Source organism: Polypterus senegalus, chromosome 9 (assembly GCF_016835505.1).
Source record: "Polypterus senegalus isolate Bchr_013 chromosome 9, ASM1683550v1, whole genome shotgun sequence".
In the NCBI taxonomy this organism is placed as follows: domain Eukaryota; kingdom Metazoa; phylum Chordata; class Cladistia; order Polypteriformes; family Polypteridae; genus Polypterus; species Polypterus senegalus.
The window spans coordinates 102,005,387-102,030,898 of NC_053162.1; the positions used below are offsets into that span (position 1 = coordinate 102,005,387).

Here is a 25,512-nt window from a genome sequence, read left to right on the forward strand (position 1 = left end):
ACCTTTTGATAACTTTATCATGCAGGAGAAAGCATTTAAGCAAATGCTTATTTCATATACTGTACTTATATTGTAACTTATGGTTTAAATATACTGTACTTTAAAAAACAGGAGCAGCCTAATTCTTCAAACAGGGGCATTCATACACAATCACCATTGCTTACATAAGGGTAAGATCTGTTTAAATTATTAAATGCTATTTGGAGACTAATTTTTTTACTGATACAAACAGTGCAAAAAGTATAATAGCATGACTTTTTACTAGTTTATTTTTTAAATTCCAATAAGTTTTATTTTATATTGAAAGTGTATAAAATGAATGATAGATGACTGAGAAAATATTTCTACTTAATTCTGAATTGTTTTTTAGTGCAATGTAAAATGCTTAAGGCAGCCTATGTCACATTACACAAAAAATAAATTTATGATGTCTTTATTAAGCTTATTACCTTGACTGTGGTATCTTGGCAGGTGATCTCTAATCGTGGTCGCTTCCTCTCCTGTTTTTCCACATCATCAGTCTCCTCATGATTTTCCAGGACCACTGCATAAAAACAAATAAGCATCCATTTCAATATACAGTAGTAATTTAACTATATATATATATATATATATATATATATATATACTGAGCAATTATTGCACAAGCACCTTCGCATCTTATCTTCATCATTAAATATCTGTGTAGTTAGGTTTCATTAGAACTTAATAAACCTTTGGCACTAAATAAAATACATTTTCACTATAGAAATCCAGATCCTAAAATTGATACACAGCACACAGCATATTGGCCACGTTCTTCAGAGGTAACATTATGCTATCAGAAGTATTGCTCAAGAGACAAATTCTTGCTTTTGCTACAATAGAAAATTAATTGATGAAGGTATAGGAAAAAGATAAAGCTTTCATTTAAATGCCAAGTTCTCAGTATATATGTACAGTTGTATATTCTCTAATAATTAAATGACACTTAGCTGAACAGTCATTAAAATTATTACATGAACTAAAGTTCTTACACTAATCCCACTTTCAAATTTGAAAGAGTCTAAACGCCATAGAATGTAACACACACTTCTCCAGGTTTCTGAAATTTAAATTTGTTCTCACTCAAAATAAAAGCATCTTCATTAATTCAATATAATATTCAAATAATACATCACAAATATCATAAGTAGCCTCTGATTTCTTCTGCATCTGCAAATCTTCTACTGCAAGTCAGAGAAGACAGTAAATGTATTCAAACATTCCTCTGAGTCATGAGTGAGCAAGTATGGCTCTAGATTTCCACAATGAAACAATAAGTGACCTCAACAAAAAGACAAATCTGTGTCAAATCTAGTCAGAAGATCAAAAATATTATATTTTTTATATATATTCAGGAAACAAAGGTTGAAGTTTATATAGCAGCTTTAATTACAAAGGGGCATGGTGGGTCAGTGGTAGCAACTGTTTGCCCAATTCCCAGCCAAGTCACTTTTACTTTGTTCTCAGAATGTGTGTCCTGGTGATTTGTTTCCCAGGTCACACAGAGTGCGATTAGATATATATACAGTAATTGTGCATACTGCAATGAACTAGAATCCCATCCAGACCTGGATTTTCATTGTCCAAAAAAAAGCTGGTTAAAAACATACTTATTTACAGGTATGAACTAGATTAAGCTATAGCAGGCTACTATAAATGAATTTACCCAGTTCTGCATTATGCAGTATTTACCTGATTCTATAGGAATTCAATTATGAATTACAGTATTGTCCATAGCAGAATTAATAAAAAAAATAAATAAATAAACATTTTTCACTTTCAGGCAAAAATTAGATATAAACAGAAAATACATTAAAGTTACATTTGAAAACTTAAGAAAATAAGAACAAAAAAAATATTAATAACACATTTGATGTACAGCTGTTAATTAAATTATATAGAAGGGTTTACTGTGGTTCGTTATGAATTAATCCTATTTTCTAAAATTACTTAAATGAAAAGGAAAAAAAAAATTATATAAATGAAGCCCCCATAACCCAGCCACAGGGGATGCACAAACCAGTGTGTTTCTTCATGCCAGTCCCAAGACCAGATAAATGGGGAGGGTTACGTCAGGAAGGGCATCCGGTGTAAAATTTTGCCAAATCAATATGTGGACAACAATACAAATCTCCATACCGGATCGGTCGAGCCCCGGGTTAACAATGACTGCCACCAGTACTGTCAGCCAACAGGGTGCTGGTGGAAATTAGGCTACTGTTAGGCAAAGAAGGAGAAGGTTGGTATATTGTCCGTGCAAGAAACTAAATGGAAGGGGAGTATGGCCAGGTAGATTGGAGGTGGATTCAAATTGTTCTATCATGGTGTGGATGGGAGAAGAAATGGGGTAAGAGTTATTCTGAAGGAATAGTATGTCAAGAGTGTTTTGGAGGTGAAATGAGTATCAGGCAGAGTAATGATTATGAAGCTGGAAATTGGAGGAGTGATGATAAATGCTTTTAGTGCATATGCACTGCAAGTTGGGTGTGCAATGGGTGAGAAAGAAGATTACTGGAGTGAGTTGGATGAAGTGATGAAAAGTGTACTCAAGGGACAGAAAGTGGTGATTGGAGAGGATTTCAATGGGCATGTTGGTGAAGGGAACAGAGGAGATGAGGAGGTGATGGGTAAGTATGGTGTCAAGGAGAGGAATGAAGAAGGTCAGAGGACAGTGGATTTTGCCAAAGGGATGAACATGGATGTGGTGAATACGTATTTTAAGAAGAGGGAGGAACATAGGGTTACGTACAAGAGTGGTGGAAGATGCACACAGGTAGATTAAATCCTATGCAGAAGAGTTCTGAAGGAATTTGAAGACTGCAAAGTGGTGGCAGGGGAAAGTGTAGTTAAGCAGCATAGGATGGTGGTCTGTAGGATGATGTTGGAGATCAAGAAGAGGAAGAGAGTGAGGGCAGAGCCAAGGATCAAATGGTGGAAGTTGAAAAAGGAAGACTCCAAGGTTGAGTTTAGGGAGGAGGTGAGACAGGCACTGAGTAGCAGTGAAGAGTTACCAGACAGCTGGGAAACTAGAAAGTAGACAAGAGTACAAGGAGATAAGGCACAATGTGAAGAGAGAGGTGGGGAAGCCTAAAGAGAAGGCGTATGATGAGTTGTATGAGAGGTTGGACACTAAGGAGTGATAAAAGGACCTGTTCCGATTGGCTAGATGGAGGGACCGAGCTGGGAAAGATGTGCAGCAGGTTAGGGTGATAAAGGATAAAGATAGAAACGTACTCACAAGCAAGGAGAGTGTGTTGAGCAGATGGATAGAGTACTTTGAGAGGCTGATGAATGAAGAAAACAAGAGAGAGAGAAGAGGTTGGATGATGTGGAGATAGTGAATCAGGAAGTGCAATGGATTAGCAAGGAGGGAGTAAGGACAACTATGAAGGGGATGAAAAATGGAAGAGGATGAAAAATGGAAAGGCCATTGGTCCAGATGACATACTTGTGGAAGCATGGAGGTGTCTAGGAGAGATGGCAGTGGAGTTTTCAACCAGATTGTTTAATGGAATCTTGTAAAGTGAGAGGATGCCTCAGGAGTGGAGAAGAAGTGTACTGGTGCTGATATTTAAGTTATAAGGGGGATATGCAGGACTGCAGTAACTACAGGGGAATAAAATTGATAAGCCACAGCATGAAGTTATGGGAAAGAGTAGTGGAAGCTAGGTTAAGCAGTGGGGTGATGATTATTGAGCAGCACTATGGTTTCATGCCTAGAAAAAGCACCACAGATGCAATGTTTGCTCTGAGGATGTTGATGGAGAAGTTTAGAGAAGGCCAGAAGGAGTTGTATTGCATCTTTGTGGATCTCGAGAAAGCATATGACAGGGTGCCTCGAGAGAAGCTGTGGTATTGTATGAGGAAGTTGAGAGTGGCAGAGAAGTACATAAGAGTTGTACAGGATATGTACGGGGGAAGTGTGACAGTGGTGAGGTCTGCAGTAGGAGTGACGAATGCATTTAAATTGGAGGTGGAATTACATCAGAGATCGGCTCTGAGCCCTTTCTTATTTGCAATGGTGATGGACAGGTTGACAGAAGAGATTAGACAGGAGTCCCCGTGAACTATAATGTTTGCAGATGACATTGTGATCTGTGGCGATAGTAGGGAGCAGGTTTAGAAGACCCTGGAGAGGTGGAGATATGCTCTAGAGAGAAGAGGAATGAAGGTCAGTAGGAACAAGACAGAATACATGTGAGTAAATGAGAGGGAGGTCAGTGGAATGCTGAAAGATGCAGGAAGTAGAAATGGTGAAGGTGGATGAGTTTAAATACTTGAGATCAACAGTACAGAGTAATGGGAATTGTGGAAGAGAGGTGAAAAAGAGAGTGCAGGCAGGGTGGAATGGGTGGAGAAGAGTGTCATTAGTAATTTGTGACAGATGGGTATCAGCAAAAGTGAAGGGGAAGGTCTACAGGACGGTAAAGAGACCAGCTATGTTATATGGGTTGGAGACGGTGGCACTGACCAGAAAGCAGGAGATAGAGCTGGAGGTGGCAGAGTTAAAGATGCTAAGATTTGCACTGGGTGTGACGAGGATGGATGGGATTAGAAATTAGTACATTAGAGGGTCAGCTCAAGTTGGATAGTTGGGAGACAAAGTCAAAGAGGCGAGATTGTGTTCGTTTGGACATGTGCAGAGGAGAGATGCTGGGTATATTGGGAGAAGTATGCTAAGGACAGAGCTGCCAGGAAAGAGGAAAAGAGGAAGGCCTAAGCAAAGGTTTATGGATGTGGTGAGAGAGGACATGTAGGTGATGGGTGTAACAGAACAAAATGCAGAGGACAGAAAGATATGGAAGAAGATGATCCGCTGTGGCAACCTCTAACGGGAGCAGCCGAAAGAAGAAGACTTAAATGAAGCCCCCATAATAGAATTGCCAGCAAGAAAAAATAAACATACAACATTCTCAGACTCTTTTAATAAAGTATAGTATCATGGGGTAGTCTACTAGTGCTTTATTTGAGGGAGGAAGTCCAGAGTACACTGAAAAAAAAATCATGCAGAGACATTGGAAGAACATGCAGGACTGTGCAAAAGTGATACAAATAATATAATTCAGTAGTTCCTTATCCAGTTACAAGACATGTTCCAACTACACAGATCTCTAAATATGATTTCACAATACAATCATCATTTAATTGGAATCTGTGTAAGAATTTCACAATTACCTATAAACAAAGAAAACACGCTCAGACTTGCTTGTTTGAATACAGCTTCACGGGGAGCCACATACTATTTTTGCAGTACCATTTGTTAAGCATGAACTAACTCTAGACAGAAAACCAATCAACGAAACAAACACACACACACACATATAGTGTTACACTTAGAGATGCCAATCTGATGTGCAAATTTTTAGGAGGTGTCATAAAATTAGAGTACTAAAGAATATCCACACAGACATAAGGAGAGCATGTAAAAATCTACAGACATTGCTCAGACAGGAATATGAGCCAGAAATATGAAGCAGCAACTGTGCCATCTCTGGAACAATTAGGCTCCTGAAAATGTACTTTTAGTGGAGTAACACTACAGTAAAGTTATTTTGCATTAGAATTTTACCAGAAGATCAAAAAAAAAAATAAATAAATAAATACAGTAAACACATTTAATGTTTAAAAAAATTAATAGATATTGTATATGAGGGACTTTTCATCACATTTTCAACTTTATGAAAATATTTAACACTGATAAAAGTAAAAATAAAGCCACAAATACACTGTGTATTCCAAATAATTATGCATATGCTGCTTTTGCCCATTTTTCCTAAACAGTCAATACAATTAAGGATTTTGTTTCTGAAAAAATTATACTATAATGTGGATTTTAGTACATTCAAAACTGCTAATGGTGACAACAGATTTTTATATTTTCTAAACAACTTAAAATAGTGTTCCACATTGTTATGCACAATAGAGCATGAAAACATTCAATAATCCAGCGTAGTATGGCATTCATCAGTGAAAACTTTTCTCTATGCAAGCATTGGTTAGGGGTGGTCAAAACAGCTTTATGCACAACCGCAAGCCTCTGGAGGAACCTGCATTGAGAGGTTCTTGAGACTCCAGAGACACCAGCAGCTTCAAATACCTGTTTGCTGCTCATCGGTTGCTTTTTAATAGCTTCTCTTTTAATACTATTTATTCGCCTGATAGAAACTTTCCTTAATAAGCCTTTATCTGACCAAATTTAACCTCACTGTGAATCACACGGAAATATCTCATAGTTAGTTGATCTTTCTTCAGTTTTCATGAAATACCAGGTGCTTTCATGGTTTTTGCAAGACATTGCACTATTTTATATTTTCATCTTCAAAAAGATCTATTTTTTCCCCCATACTGCATGAGAACTGTGACTTGCTTAAAAATGTGGTATAACCTCCTTAAGCAGGTTTCCCTCAAATTAACATCCTTTGGTAAACTGAGATTGATCTGTTATCTAAAAAGACAGGAGACACAAAACAAGCAAGAACTTTCATTGAAAAACTAAAAACTACATTTTTATTTAACTGAAATCCTACTGCTAATGTCACTTGCATAATAATTTGGAACACAATGTACTGTACTTTGCTTCTGGACAGTAGCACACAAAAATGTAATTAAAAAAACCATCAAGTAATAGTTCAGCATATAACAAGGAGAAAACCTAACGCCTCCCTCTCTACTCTGCACAATATTTTGACAACAGTCAATATTTTTAAAAATGGATATCCTACACTAAAGGATTTCTAAAATACTCTTTCCTCTTAACAACTCACCTTATTCATTCCTGTGCTCTACATACATACTGTAATTAACCTGATTACAAAATAATTCAGTCTCAAGTTATGTGTTTTACACATTGTAAATTGAACTGATATTATCAAGACGCTGCCACACAAAACTGAACTTATACTGAGATATCTACAGGCTTATATTTGTAGCTGGAGTTTTGTAAAAATTAGAACACCTTTCTTTAAGTGATACTAATTAAAGCTGAGCATGCAAATGTTATCTACAGTATAATTTCATTGCAATCATTTATTTAAAATAGTATTAGGTATACTTTATCATAATCTATGGCTCTTATGTACTGTGGCAACTTAGAAAGACTAGGTAGTTTAATGAAATATTGATTTTGCATTGAACATACAGTATGGTACAGCTATGCTGTAAACAATTACTTTGTACACTTCTAAAACATGCTTTCTATCAAAATAATTTGTATTACTATATAAAAAATAAAATCACCAACATAATCAACTAATCATTATACCATGACCGGAGTAAAACACCTTGTATAGAATTTACAGTAAAACATGGCGTATGGACAAAACTAGAAATGTACGTACACACAAAAAAAATCAGATGCATAAAATTGTATGTAAGCAAAGTTCTAAGCACCTTCCCTTTATAAAGTCCAACAAATGTGAATTTTAACACACATGCACACACCTACAGCCCCACCCCGACTCCTCCCCAAATTTAGCATATTTGAATATGCCAATCAAAATATAAATAGCCCCTTCCATTCAGTGTTTTGTCAAAAAGAAAACAGCAAAAGCATGTGAAGGAAAGAAGAATTTCAGTGAATGCAAAATGAAGGTCCTTGGATGTTGTTTCTCCATGTAACCAATTGCCACAAAACAAGCATCTATACTAAATGTAAAACCAGCTGTAGGCTTAGAACATTGATTCTTCAAATCTTTTAAGGAACATTGAAAAATCTTCATTATCCATGTTAAATTATTCCATCAATCCACCTAGGATTGTGCCAGCCCTAGTAAGCACATAGCACAAGGCAGGAATAATCTCTGAACGGGAAGCCAGCTCATTGTTACCGCTGCAATGTTTAATTATCAACAGTATGCATTATTTAAATGAAGTTAACAATTTATCTGTAAAATGTAATATACATACTTCAATGCATTTCATCATAAAAATGATAGCTCTTAGAAATCTAAACCTATGTAAAAGCCAGTCATCATCATCTATAAATATGCACTACTCTTCTAATTCTTCCATTTGCGAATGGTTTCTAACACTAAAACAGCTATGGTAATTGGAATAGTCTGGCCATTTAATGTACCATTATATTGTTATAGAATGATTACAATCAAGTGGCTTAAATTTGTAAACAATATGCAATTATTTTCAGTGTATTTCATAAAAGCCACATCATGGATGTGAATCTTAAAAAGAAAGGGAAATAACACAGGAACAGTAGCACTGATTTGACGTTGGGTGCCACCTGTTTGCAACCAAGCAGAAATGTGCATACCCATGGTGTGAGGCTGCCATGAAAATGTCAAGTGGCTTTAAACCAGGTTTACTTTTTATACATCACAAAGTGTGCGTGGAAACGTATGCCACATTATTGTACATAAGCACAATTTATACATGAGGCCCCAGGGCTATAAGGAAGTCTATCCTAATAACAATCAGGGCAAGCAGCAATCCATGCTGCTTAAAAGAACCATTTATTTTGCTGCACTAAATGCATTTCCTTTATGTTGTGACCAATTTTTTAATTACTACTATAAATTATTATTTCTTTAAGTAATTAAAAATGGTCAAAATACCTTATTAAAACCTTAACAAGAGGTAATGCAAAATCTCTTGGTTTATGCATTGTAAGAACCTAAATAAACAGATTTGATGTTGTTTGTCTTAACAAAATGAATTTTCTCTGAGAAAGAATACAGTATGCAACATGGAAGCAATCTAACAAATAAAACAATATTTATGCATTAATGTTTTTAATTATATCGGAGTCTTTGGCTATTTATTGCTTTAGAAAGTACAGGTTTACATTTCAAAAAATCTGTTTTTCACTTGGATTAGTGAAACTGAATAAGTGAGTATAATTATGCACAAAGGACAGTGTATTAGAAAAACTGGGTGCATACTAAAAGATATGCAGAACAAGCAAATGTTTTGTACAATTGACACTTGAAACGTGTTTTTAGGAATACAGTACAGTTATAATTACAGTATTGTTATAATACAGACCTTCATTTACTTGAAAAACATGTATCACAGAATCTGTGCTTACCTGGATGGTCTTGGCTCAGGTCTTCAACTGCAATCTGCACCATTTCTGCAAGGTCCTGTTCAGACATCATTCAGGTAGCCTAATGCACCGACAGATAATATAAGTGAGGTTCACATTACAGTTTACTACGCCAGCTTTGGTAATCAATACATCTGCAGAATTAGTATTTAGTTGTATGTTCAAAACACCTCCCAAGTTTGTCCCCTTTACAGTTTACAAATTCTGGATACAAAATGTTCTAAGAACCATTATAGTCAAGATAGTATTATCTCTGGTAAATTGGTTTAGGTAGAGTGGTCCAATCATCAAGACTGATCAAAGTAAAATTAGACGATCTGTTTCTGGGACATGGATACTGGTAACCACCAGTGCAACCAAGGTTGAAGGCGAGATGGCAATCATTTGTGCTAGAACCCAGTAGGGCTCAAACAAATCTCATGGCTTTCCCATGGGGTTTTAATAGCTGTAAAAGCAAACTTTGGCGTTTTTGTTGCAATACAACTTGGGCCAAGAAGAATTTGCATGAAAGATAAAGACAGATTTGACCCTCACAACAGAAACTGGACCTTGGCAAATGAAATGTCACCTCACTGGAGCAGAAACAATTAGACAACCTATGGGAGGTTGACAAATAAACACTGTATAGACACTGGCAAGCAGTATTGGATATAAAGCCAAGCAGTTTACTATGGGTGTCAAATCACTCCCGTTTGCTGACATGGCCCAAATGAACAGGATCCTGACATTAGTAGGGGCAGACACAAATCCATAGATATATGATGTGGAATTAGAATTTTCACAGCCAGATGAGACAGTCTGGGGGACATTGAGTTTTGAGTTGAAAAATGTTGTTGTTTACAGCTATGCTACCATCAGCTATTCAGAGTATTTGACCTGCTTATAAATGGTATTAAAAATTTTAAAAACGCACCACCAACTAATTCTGTAGCGCTAATATAAAAAATCAATCCTTAATGTGTGGTGAATAGAGAAAAGTAGAGGGTCATAATTAGGAAATGTGCCTGATTTAAAACCGAATGATGATCAGGTATGGGACCTGTGTTAGAAACAAAGTCAGTTTAAAATTAACCACTTGTACAAAAAATAAATGTATTAATAAAACTACTTTGTATTTTCAATACTTGACTCTGCTCTTGTGTCATTTGACATCAGGCCATATTATATGAACATTTATGTAAAACAGTAGATACTAAGTTACATTCTGAAAACCAGTTGGTGCAATAAGTCACGACATGAACTGGACTGACACAGATGATACAAAAGGATTGTGCAGGCAGTCCTGGAAAACTCAGGCAATTACTTCAGCAGTCTCCTCCATAAGAGCCTATTTTGCGTTTTGGAAGAGGCTAGGACATAAAATCTAAAATATTTAAAATATTAGAAGCAAAGGTAGCTGCAAGGAGCTTGGACTGAAAACTGAGCAGTGCCTGATGGTAACTGTCAGAAGTCTGAGGATCCTTAAGGGAACACCAAAAGTGAAGGAAGCTGTCAAGTCAAAGTAGGAGGTTTTCCAAAAAATGTTAAAATAAATATTTCTGGACCTGCATGCCAAGAACAATCCAGCTGCAATGCTGGCAAAGGTAATGGCCTGGCAGTAAGTTTGCCGAGGTCAAGAAAGTGACTTTTCAAAAGCCATTCAACAACTCATGAAAGGAGGACAGGTATTTAAAAAGCCTGTTTCCAACAGTGAAGAGGAAATATAAGGATAATACTTGTATTTGTAAGTAATATGTTGAGAAAATTGAAAAACAAGGAATAAATCGATCTGAAAGGGATGCACCTACTTCATTTATATGTTTTTACGACCGTGATCAATGAAGTGATCGACAACTTCAACAGCAGCATGATTTCTGACGTCAATTGGATCAGATCAAAATTTAGAGAAATCATGTAAACTGTTGGAAAATCTTGGCAAAAGAACTCTCCGAAGCTGTATGAAAAGTAGGGATAATACTTGTTGATTAGGAAAGGGTTTCCCATTTTTGAAAAGCAGAACAAAGATTTTATTCTATTTCCCGAAAAGGATTTAGGTCAGGGTACTTGGAAAGATTGTTCAAGCCCAGATTCAGATGGTGGAATACAAATATTTGTTTTTCTTTTTTTCAATTCTGCCTACGTGTTTTTGTGGAAGAGGAGCCGTAAACAGAGTTCCCCCAGTTATCTGTTATTCAGTACAAAATTATGTGGTCCCAAGATTGGTGCTCAGTTTCTGCAGATGCAGAATAAGAGAGGTCTCCAAAATCTTATCACCCTGGGAAAGTACATTCTACTGGTCATGAATAGGATATGATTGCACAGACAAGGTGGCATCTATGACATTTGAAGATGGTGCTGTGTTTTTGATCTCTTAATTGCACTATCTGGTGTATGATAGAGTTGTTTGCTGTTGGAGTCTGGATTAAGCAGGACAAGAAGCAATGCTTCAAAATCTGAGATGAAGTTTCTCTTCAGGAAAAGAACCATTTGCTCTCTGTCAGTAAGGGTAGGTTACCCAGGTGAAAGAGTTTAAATACCTTAAGGTCACGTTCATGATTTAAAATAAGGAGGAAAGTGATATTCATAAACAGACTGGACAGCAACAGCAGCAATACTGTGGACATAATACTGATAAATGGTAGTGGAATGTGACAGGAGTATTTAGATGAACATCTACCTATTCTCACCTTGATAGAGTCATTGTATAGTGACATTATGAAAGAAACCACAAATACAAATAGGCAAAAGGAAATTTCTTCTGTAGGGCTATGGGGTCAAACCTTGCAATATAATTAATTAGTAAATAATTATGAAGGATCTCCAAGTAAAGTGAGTACTGTGTCAAGACTTGAAGGAATAGTTTAGATAGTTTGGTCATGTAGGGAGGAATCCTTCTAAGCAGTTTCCAAAGTAAATACCCTGGAATAGTAGTTGGGTCTGGAAGTAAATGGGAATTTTCCATGAAAACATGAGGATTGGTACTGATGGTAGGTATTTTCTGACCAGTGCTGCTTATCAAAACCATCATCAGCAAAAACAGTTTAGAAATGAACATTACATATGCAGTACCTGTATATACAGAAGTCCATTTAAACATATTTTTGAACAATGGAAAGAAAGCAGTTAAAAATAACACAAAAACACAGCCATAATCAAATGCATATACTTTGCTGTAGATCAAAGACAAACATAACTTTTTTGTGCAATTTCCAAGTAATGATCAAAGTACTGATGTTTCTATTTTGAAGTAGACATGAAGGTCATATTTAAGATTTTTATATGCATGCTTATTTGCAACTTGCTCAGAGAATTTAAATTGCTCAGACATGAAAACTACGAAAGAAGCTTTCAGATTACTTAATTGTATATTAACAAATGCATGTCTTTTTCTTTTTCATGAAAAGGTTAAATTCATGACCATTCATGAATCTGTTTTGCATGTTCACAAATTTTATTCCAGTAACCATCTAGGTTTTTGATCCTATATTACATGAATCACATGGGGAAAAACATCAAGAACTACTGCATTTGAAATTGAACAAAATATCTGCATAGAAAAACATACCAGTTACAATATATAAAACATTATAAGAATGCACTAGTTATTAAATGATAAAAAATAAAAAAGTATAAAATTCAACTTTTGGAAAGATTTTACAAAATAATCTTCCTAGAGACTGTCTACTCAACTTGCTTAGAGAGTACAGAACATTTTCTTCTGAAACTTCCTAATTTTAAATAACATTATATAATAATATTCTAATAAATTTAACTGAAGGGTTCCTTTTATTTTCCTTAAAACATAAATGTCTTAAATATAAATCTAGGCATTCATTTTCACTACCCAGCTTTTACTATGGCAGCAGGAACCAGATGCGACTATTGTAGGCATGCCATCTTTAAAAACAAGCCCACATTGATTCATAGTGATGAATGGTAAACTGCATGTCTAGGGTGAGCAAAGAAACAAGAGTTAAAAAGCAGCCTGTTTTCATCAAGTCTCTCAGTATTACTCCTAGGAATTGTACTAAAATGTCTGATTAGGGTAAGAATTTGTCCTACCTTAGTAGGACATGAGGAGTATTTATTATTAAACGTCCCACTCTTAACTCCCAGCTAAATGTAAGAGTTTGCATTTGAGAATTAATTTTATGGTAGCCTGAGCTGCAAAGCAATGCCTATAAGGACATCTTGAAGTTTTCCTGGAAATCATCATAACGTTTTATAATTTACTGATATAAACACTATGGTTTCATCAAAAAGATAAAAAAAATGATAAAAGAAGAAGAAAGGAAAACAAAATAAGGTAGGTTATTTTGCTCAGCCGAACATAATTGTTGCCAAATAAATAATACTGCAACAATCACCGAGACACCAAAAGAGAGTAAAGTCAGATAACAGGTGTGTTTATTTAACAATGAGTAGTCTACAGCTGTACTTTCAAAAGAACCACATTCCCACTGTTATGGCCACAGGAAGTAACTTGAAAAGTAATAGTTATACTAAAACTACCCATGGCTAAAAGTCAAATTCATTCTTCCAGTGTACTGTGGTGAGCCATTTCCCTCTCGTTGAATGCAAAGCTCAGCATACCAATGTGACATTTCACTGTCAAACACCCTATCTTCAGGGTAATATGAAGCTATAAAAAACAGTTTGCATCCATTACCACCTGTGTTGATACTATGATATCACTTGAGATTCACATATGCATGTTATCCACAATTGAGGCAATGATTTTAATGTGCATGTTTGCTTTAATATTGCCTCATGTGGAATGATGAAGAAATTATTAAATTACATTTTAGATCATGAGTTGTAAGGGCATTCACAAAACCCGAGAAATGGATGGTTGTGATATAGCCAAATCATTGTTATTGCAAAGCATTTTGTATGTAATGTTATCATCACTTTAAATTTGGCAAAGAAAGCATGGCTTCTCCACATAGATTGAGAGATCACTTATCATACAAGATTTAATATGAATATTATTCCATCTATATCCATTATTCCAATCTATATCTCTTTACTAGTTCATTGTTGTCCAGCATTTCCAAAACATTTCCCCTTTACTGAAATGTGTGTATAGATGTCTTATTGAATGCCATCATCTGGCAGCTTCTAGCAAGTTATGACAGCTTGCAAGCTTTCCTAAGTCCTGGTGAAGTTATGAATAGTTTCTTATATTAGGAAAATAGCTAAATTGTTTTAACTCCTACTTCTAAGTGAAGGGCCAAATTTGTATCACTCTTAGATTTGAGCCAGTTGGAACCATTTTTTTATTCCGGGAAAATTGGTAAATACAGGTACAGATCAGATATTAAAATGAGATGCCAGGACCTGTGAAGCTGACAACTACACCAAAGTGAAACAAGGGAAAGGCATAAAAATGTAACTGAAAAATGAAGACCACTCTGGAACTTGTCCTGGAAATCGAGTCATGTATATGCTCTTTAAGATTAACAAATGTTTCACTTTTAAATTATATCTTAGCAATCACAGCAGTAACTATGTTTTAGCCTAATAACTTGCACATGTCACTTCTCCAGATAAATTCCTAAACCCGGTGTACAGTCCTTCAATTAAAAAGCTCCATTGTGCCAAACTACAGGAGTGGATGAGACCTAGAAGGAGATGCTGAAAGCACTGTACAAGAAGATTTGTCGCTTAACATGCCTCTTGGAATTTACATGGAATGCAAGGACAGTGTCTCAAGACTGGCATACTGGATTGTTGATTTTAAAAAATGGGGTGTGCCATTAATTAGGGATCATTCTATTTAGCACCCTGGAAAGCTTACATCAAAGTACTAGAATAAAAACTTCAAACTGTAGAAACTCAGATCCAAAAGGAATAAAGTGATTTCTACCCAAACTGCGGTCAAGTGGACCAACTTTTTGTCCTAGCACAGATATTTGAGGGATAATTGGAGTATGCCAATCCCATCTACATTTGTTGTGCAAATTTAAAAAATGCATCCAACTAATGCAAACACAACATTTAGTTTATAAATATGATATACTTCCCATTACATTAACTTAATCTGAACATGGGACCTCTCCAAGAATGTATCTTATCTCCAGTTGTATGTATGACAGGATATCAAGGTACAGTTGAAGATTAGAAAGTATCTAATTAGGCTGTTTAAAGGCTGCATACCTACTATTTTAGATGATTTTGTTATTTAGTCTTTATTCATTTATAGTGGTTCATAGTGAAGTCTGATGAATTTGAGGTCATAGACCTCTCCAAAAAAAAAAAAAAAACCCCAAAAAAAAAAACAGTGAGTTGTTCCCTGTGGTAAGGGGTTAGCAGTTGCCAAGGTGTAGGTTCTGAAGTAGTTAAAGGAAATGTGCATAAGGTACAGGTGATGAAGAAATTGACTGACATCTTGGTATAGAAAACACCATTTTTGAATCAGGATCTAAGTCCTTGTACAAAGCTTACAATTTACCAGTCATGTTATATGTCCACCCTCACCTATTGACATAAGCTTAGGGTAAAGATAAATAGAGTAAGGTCATTACTACAAGTGGCCAAATTAAGGTTTCTGCACAGTACTGATGGGCTCTCTGTCCAAGGCAGATGTGGACCACAGATTACAAAAGTTGCTTCTCTGGATCAAGATAAGCCAGTTTCGTTGGTTTGGGCATGAATGCTCCCTGGACCCCTTCCACACCGGTAGAATATTCTGGATTGGTTAGTGGGTTTGACATTGTATAAGTGTTTGGTAATTTCCCAGAAGTAGATTGTGGCTGCAAATTAGCGGTCCTATTGAAAAGAGTGACATAACAAAGGAATGAAACCTCAGATATAAATTTCAAAGGAGTGACAACCATCCAACCAACCATCCAAGTGGTAGGTGAGGTGACAACTTTTTTCGTGAGCGTACTTTCAGTTGTGTGTGGTAGGTGAGGCGACAACGATTTTTTTGGCGAGCGTTCTTTCAGTTGTGTGTGGTAGGCGAGGCGACAATGATTTTTTTAGTGAGCATACTTTCAGTTGTGTGTGGTAGGTGAGGCGACAACGATTTTTTTGGCAAGCGTTTTTTCATTTGTGTGTGGTAGGTAACTCGTTGTGTCACTCCAATAAAATGTCACTCCTTTAATACGTTATTTATGTCACTCCTTTGTTATGTTACTCCTATGAAGTGTCACTCCTTCCATACAGACCTGCAAATTAGTTGTAATTAATAGAGCTCTGCAAATTGCCACCCTCACTTCAAAAACTGGAATAAAACTGATGTGATTAGATCAATAGATTGATAGATAGAACCAAAACAATTTGAGAAATCCACACCAGAAATAAAAATGTTATTTAAAAAAAAAAAAAAAAACTACATAGGAAAACAGTAATGGAAAAAGGGAGACCAATGATAAAAAAAAAACGTTTTCATGAAAGAAAGTTAAGTAAAGTTTAGTAACTCCTGTCTTGAACTGAGTGAGGCTAAATAAGAAATGAGTAATCTAAATCTCACTCAAAGGAAAGGTCAAAAAATAGTTTGGTATCTGGATCAAATTCGAATGCCACCAAACTACAAAGGTTATGGTTACACTTTATCCTAATTCATATTTTCTCTTAATTAAAACCAATATATACTGTTGCACTTTACTGCAATATTTATCTATCTAGAAAAGTGCAATACAAAAATTTATCAGACCAAAATAATGAATACTGAGTTACCCTGGCCCATTAAAATAAATTTAAAAAAAAATCGATTTTTAACTGGCACAAGAAACCATGAGCACGTTACCTCAATTTTGGCTTCCCTTCACTGGCTTTCAATTCATTTTCGAATCCATTTTAAGATCCCTGTATTTGCTTTTAAATCTTTTAATGGTGGAGCCGTACTTTATTTGTCGAAACTGCTGTACCCTTATGTACCGTCTCGCTTTATCAGGTCAGCAGACCAGATGCTTTTATGTGTTCCCAAGGCACGTTGCAAACTCAGAGGTGATCGAGCCTTTTCAGTTGCAGCCCCAAAACTCTGGAACGATTTGCCGTTGCATGTTAAGCAGGCTCCTTCGATAGCTGTCTTTAAATCCTATTTAAATTCACATTTTTACTCTCTGGCTTCTAACCCAGTATGATATGTTGGCTATATGTATACTTTTTATTTAGAATCTTTTTATTTCTTATGTGTTTGTGTTTCTGTTTCATTTACTTTTCGGTTTTGTGTGTCTGATATGTTTTTTTTTTTTTTTTTAATTGTACAGCACTTTGGTCAGCCTTGATGTTGTTTTTAAAGTGCTTTATAAATAAATAAATTAATTAATTAAAATACTATTTGACTCAACATGGAACCAATGAGATTCTAAGGTAGAAAAGAACTAGATAACCTCAAATTGTGCAATAACTTCATAAAAGTCAGTATTGTACAATTTTCTTCTACTGCATATATACTTGTGTAAATATATCTGTGTGCATTTTGTACAGCCAATAGTAAAGCCTACCCCCTTCTGACATATGAATACTGGTCTTAGTCTGGCATTCAATAGAATTAAACATTTTTTTTCTAGCTATTTTTGCTTATTTAGGTTTTTGAGTGAAAGTTCTTTATTTTATCAGACTAAAAAAAACAGTAAACAGACATATACATATAACAGAAAAGTGTTTCTCAACCTTTTTGAAGTTGTGACCCACTTTTTCCCCCCATGTATATGCCAAACCAGTGGTTGAGAAACACTGCTATAGAACATGGAAATGAGTAACTAATCTATATCAATATATTAATCCATAATCTATTCAACTTTTGAAATCTTAATCAATATTTTATTTAACTTTTGAAATCTCAAGTCACTTTAGGGGAAGCTCATTGAACTTTCTTAGTTTCAAAAATATGTAACTCCTATTTACACTGTCACAGTAAAATGATTCTGCAACATAAAAGCATATATATTTTTTAATTTAATGAGAAAGGGAAAAATGGAAGCTTTACGATTTTAAAGGGCATGAGGGACATGATTTGGAAGAGGGTTTAAATGACTTCAAAGGCATACAATTGTATCAAATTAGACTGATACTAAACTATACTAACTTGTAAGTAGAGATACTTTAATCCAAACAGTGAAAATGAATGCAGTGTCTGATCCATATCTAACCATCTCCTAATTTATTGCCCATGATGTCATGAGTGCTGAGGGGTTTTTGTATGATACAAGACTTTATAAAATAGAAATGCACCAGAAGAAAGAGAAAAATCAGACAGGGGCCTTGTGAAAAGTACTGCTAACAGAAGATGCAAAGACAAAAGACTCACTCGAAGAGGGATGCTGTGACTGCAGATTTTCACAGCAATTAATTTCCGTAGTCAAGGGATGGTATGTTTTTTTTTTATTGAACTCCAGGATTTAATTACTTATTTCTACATTTTCTCTAGTTTACAATGCTCCTGCTGTTTCTGTTTTGCAACTCCACAAAAATGTGGACAAAATCTAACATAGGCTATCTTGCTGACAAAAATGTAATCATTTTTACATAATTAAAATAATTTGTATTGGATAATTCATTTCACAAAGAAATTGAGGTGTAAGACACAGATGTTGTTACTATTATCAGACACAGCATTTTTTATTGTAATATAGACACTTTTAAAGTCCACTCTAACAAAAATCAAGTATCATATGTAGTGAATTTCCCCTTGGGATTAATAATCTATCTATCTGTCTATCTAGTCAAGCACTTCATCATCCAGTGACAGTTGGTTCCTGCCTTGTACCTGATGCTGCTAAGATAGGATCTAGCCACCACTACCCTAGAACAAATTACATTCTTTTTGGTTTGCTAAAACATTAAAACTGGTATAATTAAATAAAATGCCCTATAGCCTTGCTTCATCTCTCAGTAGATCAACACTTTTCCCAATAATAATTCATATGTTTTTCACATTTGCCAAATTGTAAAACACATTTCTCTAAACCATGTGTCCCAATTTATTACTCTTTCACCCTGTGCTCATGCAGCAAACATCATTTAACGCAAGTCATTACAACCTGAACTCAGTTAACACTCTTCACTCAATAATCAAAACTTGAGAAGGTAAATAGGGTTAAAGGTTTCTCTCTGGTTTTGGAACAATGGACCCAAACAATGAGAGGATGGGAGTAATGAACAAGATGAGGAAGCAATGGCATATTATACCAGATGAAACACATACCACATTGGTACACAATGTATTGATTCATGGGACGACAATGGCAGAAGCACTGCTACACAGTGTCAGTTTTCATCCACACTTTCAGACAAGAAAATAAATTTAAATACATTTGTATTTTTGTATCTGCAGTGCTAATGTGAAAGGTTATGCTTTCTTTGTGCTGCACAGTACTGTAAATGATCTTCATACTATAAGTATATAAAGAGACCGTTTTCTGTTACCACAATATTGTTGTCAAAGAAATTTTTTCCAGAAGTGAAAGGTGACCCTTTGTAGGTAGCAGGCAATGGTTGCAGTCAGATGACCAAGAAATGGCCATTTAAATATGGTTGTTGCCAACAATGCAATATTTTTTCATGAAATGCAAAGGCAAATCAAAGAAGATAGGGAATTATTCCCAGAAATTGATCATATAGGCCAATCAAAGATTTGGCAAGTGCTTGATCAGTGCAAAATAAAGTGTGAAAGAAATTCCACAAGCGTAAAGAACCAATACACAATATGTGCAGTTATGTCCCATAACGTGATGTACAAAACTCTTACTGTAATTTATGTTATGTTCCATGTCCCATTTACAGTAGTGTACAGAGTGCCATTAAAGTAGGCATTCAGTTGTGTACAGTAATAACTTATAAATGTAAATCATACATAGAATATATACAATGCAGTATTTATATTAAACTATATGTAGTAAAATATTTTTTCAGAGAATGTTTCAGCCGCATGCCATAGGTGACCCGCTTGAATATATCCTCGAGGATGAAGTAGGGCTGAACCCAAAAAAACAAAGGAGGACAGGCCAAAACATCATCAGCCAAAGAACTACTGTTGAGATCCCTGGACAGCAGGGAAGCAATGTGATGCTGTGTTTTGTCATCAGTCAGCAAGGTTCCCACCATCACCATGCAACACTAGGCCCAACATAAAACAAAACATATTTACTGGCATCTCTCAATAATCATGACACAAATTCCTCAATAGGAAGATGGGGAGCTTGGTTGGCAAGAACAAACTCAGTCCTAATCTGGAAAAAGTTAGTTTCCATCATACTGTTCTGGATTGCGAATGGTTTAATGGCCACCCTAGATTTCTACTAATATTTCCCCCTGCAAACTCCGCTGTCCTCAACCCCATTGGGGAATTCTTCTCTGCATTGCGATGAAAATTGTATGACTAGAACCCCTATCACAAAATGAATCTCCTGAAAGCCATGGAACTGGTATATGGGAACATTTCACTTGAATCAAGTTAAGAGTGGATCTGACAACCAAGAGCATATTTGTGACACTGTCTGGAAAGGGATAAAATTTAATGTAATGAGGTTTTGTGGCCTCACCTTATCCAAATAAGAGATGGAGATGAAGCAGATTAGTTTACTGTGTAGCATACACTGGTCTTTGCAGCTTCAAGTTTTTGGAATACTGCAGTTCTATGTGTATTTTTTTGTTTATTGTGGTAATGTAATACACACCTGAATGATTTCTTCTTTTCACATCGTGTGTACAGTACGTACATACAGTAAGTAAATTTGTAGATTTTCATTCCCAACTTAATAGTGCAAATAAAACATTTGCTTCAAAAGATGATAGCTATATTATGGCAAAGTTTCATTCTGAGAGAAAAATGAACGTTTTAAGTAATTACTGTATATTTAATTTTGACATAACATTTTAAGAACTGCACAGACAAGTGTGTGGTTTTGAAAGTGTGTTAGTTTAGGGGAAAGGGGGAATTACTTCATGAAGAGTATCTTAGCTATTCAAAATGACTGTAAATGGCTTCAAAAATGAATTGAAAGACGGAAGCAAGTTAGATGACAAACCTGCATTAGGTACCAAGACAGACAGCAAACACTTTCTATGCACAAATACTGGGTAGGGCAACAAGCAATCTAAATAAAAACAAGAAATAAATATTAAACTAAAATGAAATAAATTATGGCAGCATGGTGGTGCAGTGGTAGCACTGCTGTCTCGCAGTATGGAGATCTGGGTTTGCTTCCCTGGTCCTCCCTGCATGGAGTTTGCATGTTCTCCCCGTGTCTGCGTGGGTTTCCTCTGGGTGCTCCAGTTTGCTCCTACCGTCCAAAGATATGCAGGTTAGGTGCACTGGCGATTCTAAATTGTCCCTACTGTGTGCTTGGTGTGTGAGTTTGTGTATGTGCCCTGCAGTGGGCTGGCGCCCTACCCGGGATTTGTCCCTGCCTTGCACCCTGTGCTGGCTGAGACTGGCTCCAGTAGACCCCCGTGACCCTGTGTTAGGATATAGCAGGTTGGAAAATGACTGACTGACTAAATAAATTACACAAACCATACTGTGATTAAGAAACAAGTTGTAATGGGGAAACTCTATGACAGAAGCTGAGAATACCAGCATGAGGTAAAGTTTTATCGGCTTAAACACAGCTACTGAACATCATATGGTAAAGATATAATGGTAACTTTTATTCCATTTAACTTTTTCCAATAACAATAGCATTCCTTATATTTAGGATAGGACTTTATATGTGCACATGTGTTAAATAGGATGTTTAGTTATACCTGCATATCTCCAGGGCGGCACGGTGGTGCAATGGTAGCACTGCTGCCTTGCAGTAAGGAGACCTGGGTTCGCTTCCCGGGTCCTCCCTGTGTGGAGTTTGCACGTTCTCCCTGTGTCTGTGTGAGTTTCCTCTGGGTGCTCCACCTTCCTCCCACAGTCCAAAGACATGCAGGTTAGGTGCACTGGTGATCCTAAATGGTCTCTAGTGTGTGCTGGGTGTGTGTGTGCACCCGGCCTGGGATTTGTTCCTGCCTTGCGCCATGTTGGCTGGGAATGGCTCCAGCAGACCCCCGTGACCCTGTGTTAGGATATAGTGGGCTGGATAATAGATGGATGGATGTAGATCTTCAGTACAATTCTTTGGTGATCTTGTTTGAAAGTATTGCAGTTTATTTTGGAATATAACTTAAATCTGTCAACATAGATACAGTATGTGTCAAATCCAAAGTTTACTAGGAGGTATGAGTGTAATTCAAGTTCAAATTCTAATTTAATATCATGTGTTCCAAATACCACAAAATTATTATGTGCATATCTCCCACAGACTATTGACAGTAATACAACAGCACTAACAAACAACACTGTATATTAAATGCAATCTTAGCACAATATGCACAAGAAAATCCCTACTGTTTTCAACGAAGGAGTATGTTTTTAAATTAAACACCTAACTTCATAAAATGATTGAAAATTAGAACATGCAGTTTCTGAGCCTTTTATAACCATTTTATATTGACTTTCAAAATTATATGCAAATTGTTTTTACATAGAAATATGCAAATCATTTTCCCATTAAAATGATAAACTATTTAATTATTTAAATAGATGATTACATTTGCTTTTGAATCCATTCATGAACATCTGATAATGTATATGCATTGCATTACATTCCCCTGCGATACAAGAGGGGCTAAATACAACCCTTTAAGTTAACAGGTCCTTTGGTATTAAATAATAGAACCTTGTTAGCATACCCATCTTATTTCGGGTATTTGCTACAGATGAGGCTTAGCCTGGCATCATCAACTACAACGTAAGTGTACAACCATGGGCTGGTCGCAAATTCATCACAGAACAAACTCACTAAGATTAGGCAATACAAAACTAAAATAAAGGCCAATATATTGCTACCAGAAGAGTCAATATCTTTCTGTGGACAGCCAAACTAACATTCGGAGATACCTAAAATATATTTTATATCTTTAATACATTTTAAATAGCTGATAATAAATGTATTTCATGATAAGTTAGAGATAATTTAAGATATTTCAAATATATTTAATGACAATGTTTAATTTCAGATATTTGAAACATATATTAAAGTATCCTAAATTTAATTCAAAATATCTTAAAATGCCTGTTTAAATATTCCAAAGTTTTCAAAGGGTCTTATGATATATGGAACTGCACAATGTTTAATTTTACCGCGTTTCAAAAGCTCTCAATCGTTATTTGATGATATAAAAAATACATTTTAAAAGACAGGGTGATATTTCAACACACCTGGATATAAATTTCAGGTATTTAAACTACAATTAAAGATATCTCCGTTTGCGTTTCCAGGTATCTCGAAATAGCTTCTTGTCCATTTGAAATACCTGAAATGTACTTCAAAATATCTTAAAATTGACCTACCTTTCTCTATTTGTCTATTTACAGAAAGTGATTTTAAAAATTAATTTTGGGTATTTACAAAAAACAAGCAAAGCCAATTTGAGAGGTCTCAAAATGTACTTAAGACATACTGAAATGTACAGGGAGTTTTTTGAGATACCCTAAAATGTAATTGAGATATCTCAAAATGTACAGCAGATATGTTATAATGTAGAGAACATTATGTTGAGCTCTGAGAGTTGAAAAGCATTTTATGATATCTGAAATTCATTTTGAGATACTGGTAAATCTTAACTTGGTTTGCCATGCTTTGTTTTTTTCCACAGGACAAAGATATGCTACTGGCCTGATGAGGTATACAAAATTGTATGTATCTTGAAGGATGAGAATTTTGATGGGCTAATGTCTTTTCAAACATTACAGTATTTTGCCTCTTTAAACCACTGAAGAATGTATGGAGACAAAAATAAAGATCTTATTACTTTTTCCACATTCAGGCCATTATTCTAAACATAGTATTTAGAATAAAACACAATACTATAAATTATTTAATTCAAATTGGTCTTTATGGATTTACTGCTGCTGACAACGCATCAAATATCTATAACTACTACACCAAAATGTACAGATAGGACCAGGAACGTTTCAATTTTACTATCAATCAACACTGACAATTTTTGAAATGGTAAAGTGAAACGTGCATGTATAAAAATCACCATTTCATAATATACACTTAAAATTGGCTATCATTTTTACCCAATACCTCATCGGTATCATCAGGTGTAGATCAAAAAGGCCAATTGCCACTTACCAGAATATAAAAACAAACAGAAAACAAGTCAACAATGCCGATTGCATATGTCGACACATCTGAAGGTTAATCAAAGATTACAAAAAACACACAAAAATGCAGTAATTATGTTCAATCAAAACATTTTTGCCGTACAGTACTGATTATTTACTCGTAAGATAAACTTATCTAGATTTCCCAATCACAACTGAATAGAAATTGTGTGTACCTTGACAAATGCACGTGTGCGTCAACAAGGGTACAGACTGAAACGTACCAATCAACATAAAAAATCTTCGTAAATAACGATTTCACTAGAGAACTGCAAGTATACTCTAAACATTACACACTTGGGGCTGATGACGGTATCTGAAAAATTTGAAATCCAAATAAAAACCCGCCGCCCAATGTTGTTTAATTTCGTACTTAACGGCTAGTATTTTAATTTCTTTAAGATTAAGAAAAACACAAAAACAAATACAAAAACGGTAGTAAACCGGATATATTTTTATTAGATTTTCCTTCTTTTTAGTTATAAAATGCACAACTTGAAAATTAAACAAACCCCACTTTTGATTTAAAAACAACCTTATCAGCTGAGGCCTTGCTACCTAACGACTACAAAAGACACATCAGACAAATACTGTCTCAATATCGTTAAAATAATACAGTAAATATAATGTTAATGTACGTATAAACGCAGACACCATCTTTCACAACTCTCGACTCCGAAGCAGTCGACGTGCTATGCTGCCTGTGAGGTTTGCTTTATATTACCGTGCGAATGATGAATTCTCGTGTTGTTTGTTAGCGGTCCCGATAATGGCGTCCTTCCTCGCGAGAAAATGCCCCATGCAGTCTGGGCCACTTTCTCGTTGTAGCAGAGCATGCGGCGGTGACGCGCCCGCGGCCGTCAGCCGTTCCCTTAGCCAGGCTGATAGTGGGGGAGGGGCAAACGAGAGTACGGCGAGCACGAGCAGGACAAGGAGGGGTGGACGGGGAGCGTCGAGGACGAGTACGCACTAGACCGTGCGGGGAATAGGAGGCGGAGCTAAATAATTACAAGTCAAGACCTACTCAAGGCGTGTGTTTGAAAAAAACTATCTGGTTATTTGTTGACGTTCGATCGTTTATTTCATATTTTTTAAAATTCCATTGTAAGGTTTTTAACTTTGTCGGAAACTGATGAATACTGATAAAGTAAAACTGACCGTAACGAATTATACCGGTACACCATATGTTTCTTTTAGTAGCACTCTTGGCACTTTTACAGAATTACTGTTCTTAATGCATTAATTTTGAATGGACATAAATTGTGCAAAAAAACGTATTGGGAACCTTTGACGTGAT

The 25,512-nt window shown here is 35.7% G+C and overlaps 1 protein-coding gene across 1 annotated transcript in view; it reads right to left on the minus strand.

Annotated features, from left to right (window-relative positions):
• Positions 1-25,116, minus strand: part of LOC120535587 (BTG3 associated nuclear protein) — a 319,241-nt gene extending 294,125 nt beyond the window's left edge. The window contains exons 1-3 of the mRNA XM_039763527.1: positions 24,940-25,116; positions 9,065-9,143; positions 450-544 (exon numbers count right to left, since the gene is read on the minus strand). Of these exons, the coding sequence (XP_039619461.1) occupies positions 450-544; positions 9,065-9,134 (165 nt within the window). The 5' untranslated portion in view covers positions 9,135-9,143; positions 24,940-25,116. The remainder of the gene's footprint in view (positions 1-449; positions 545-9,064; positions 9,144-24,939) is intronic.
• Between the last annotated feature and the right edge of the window lie 396 nt (positions 25,117-25,512).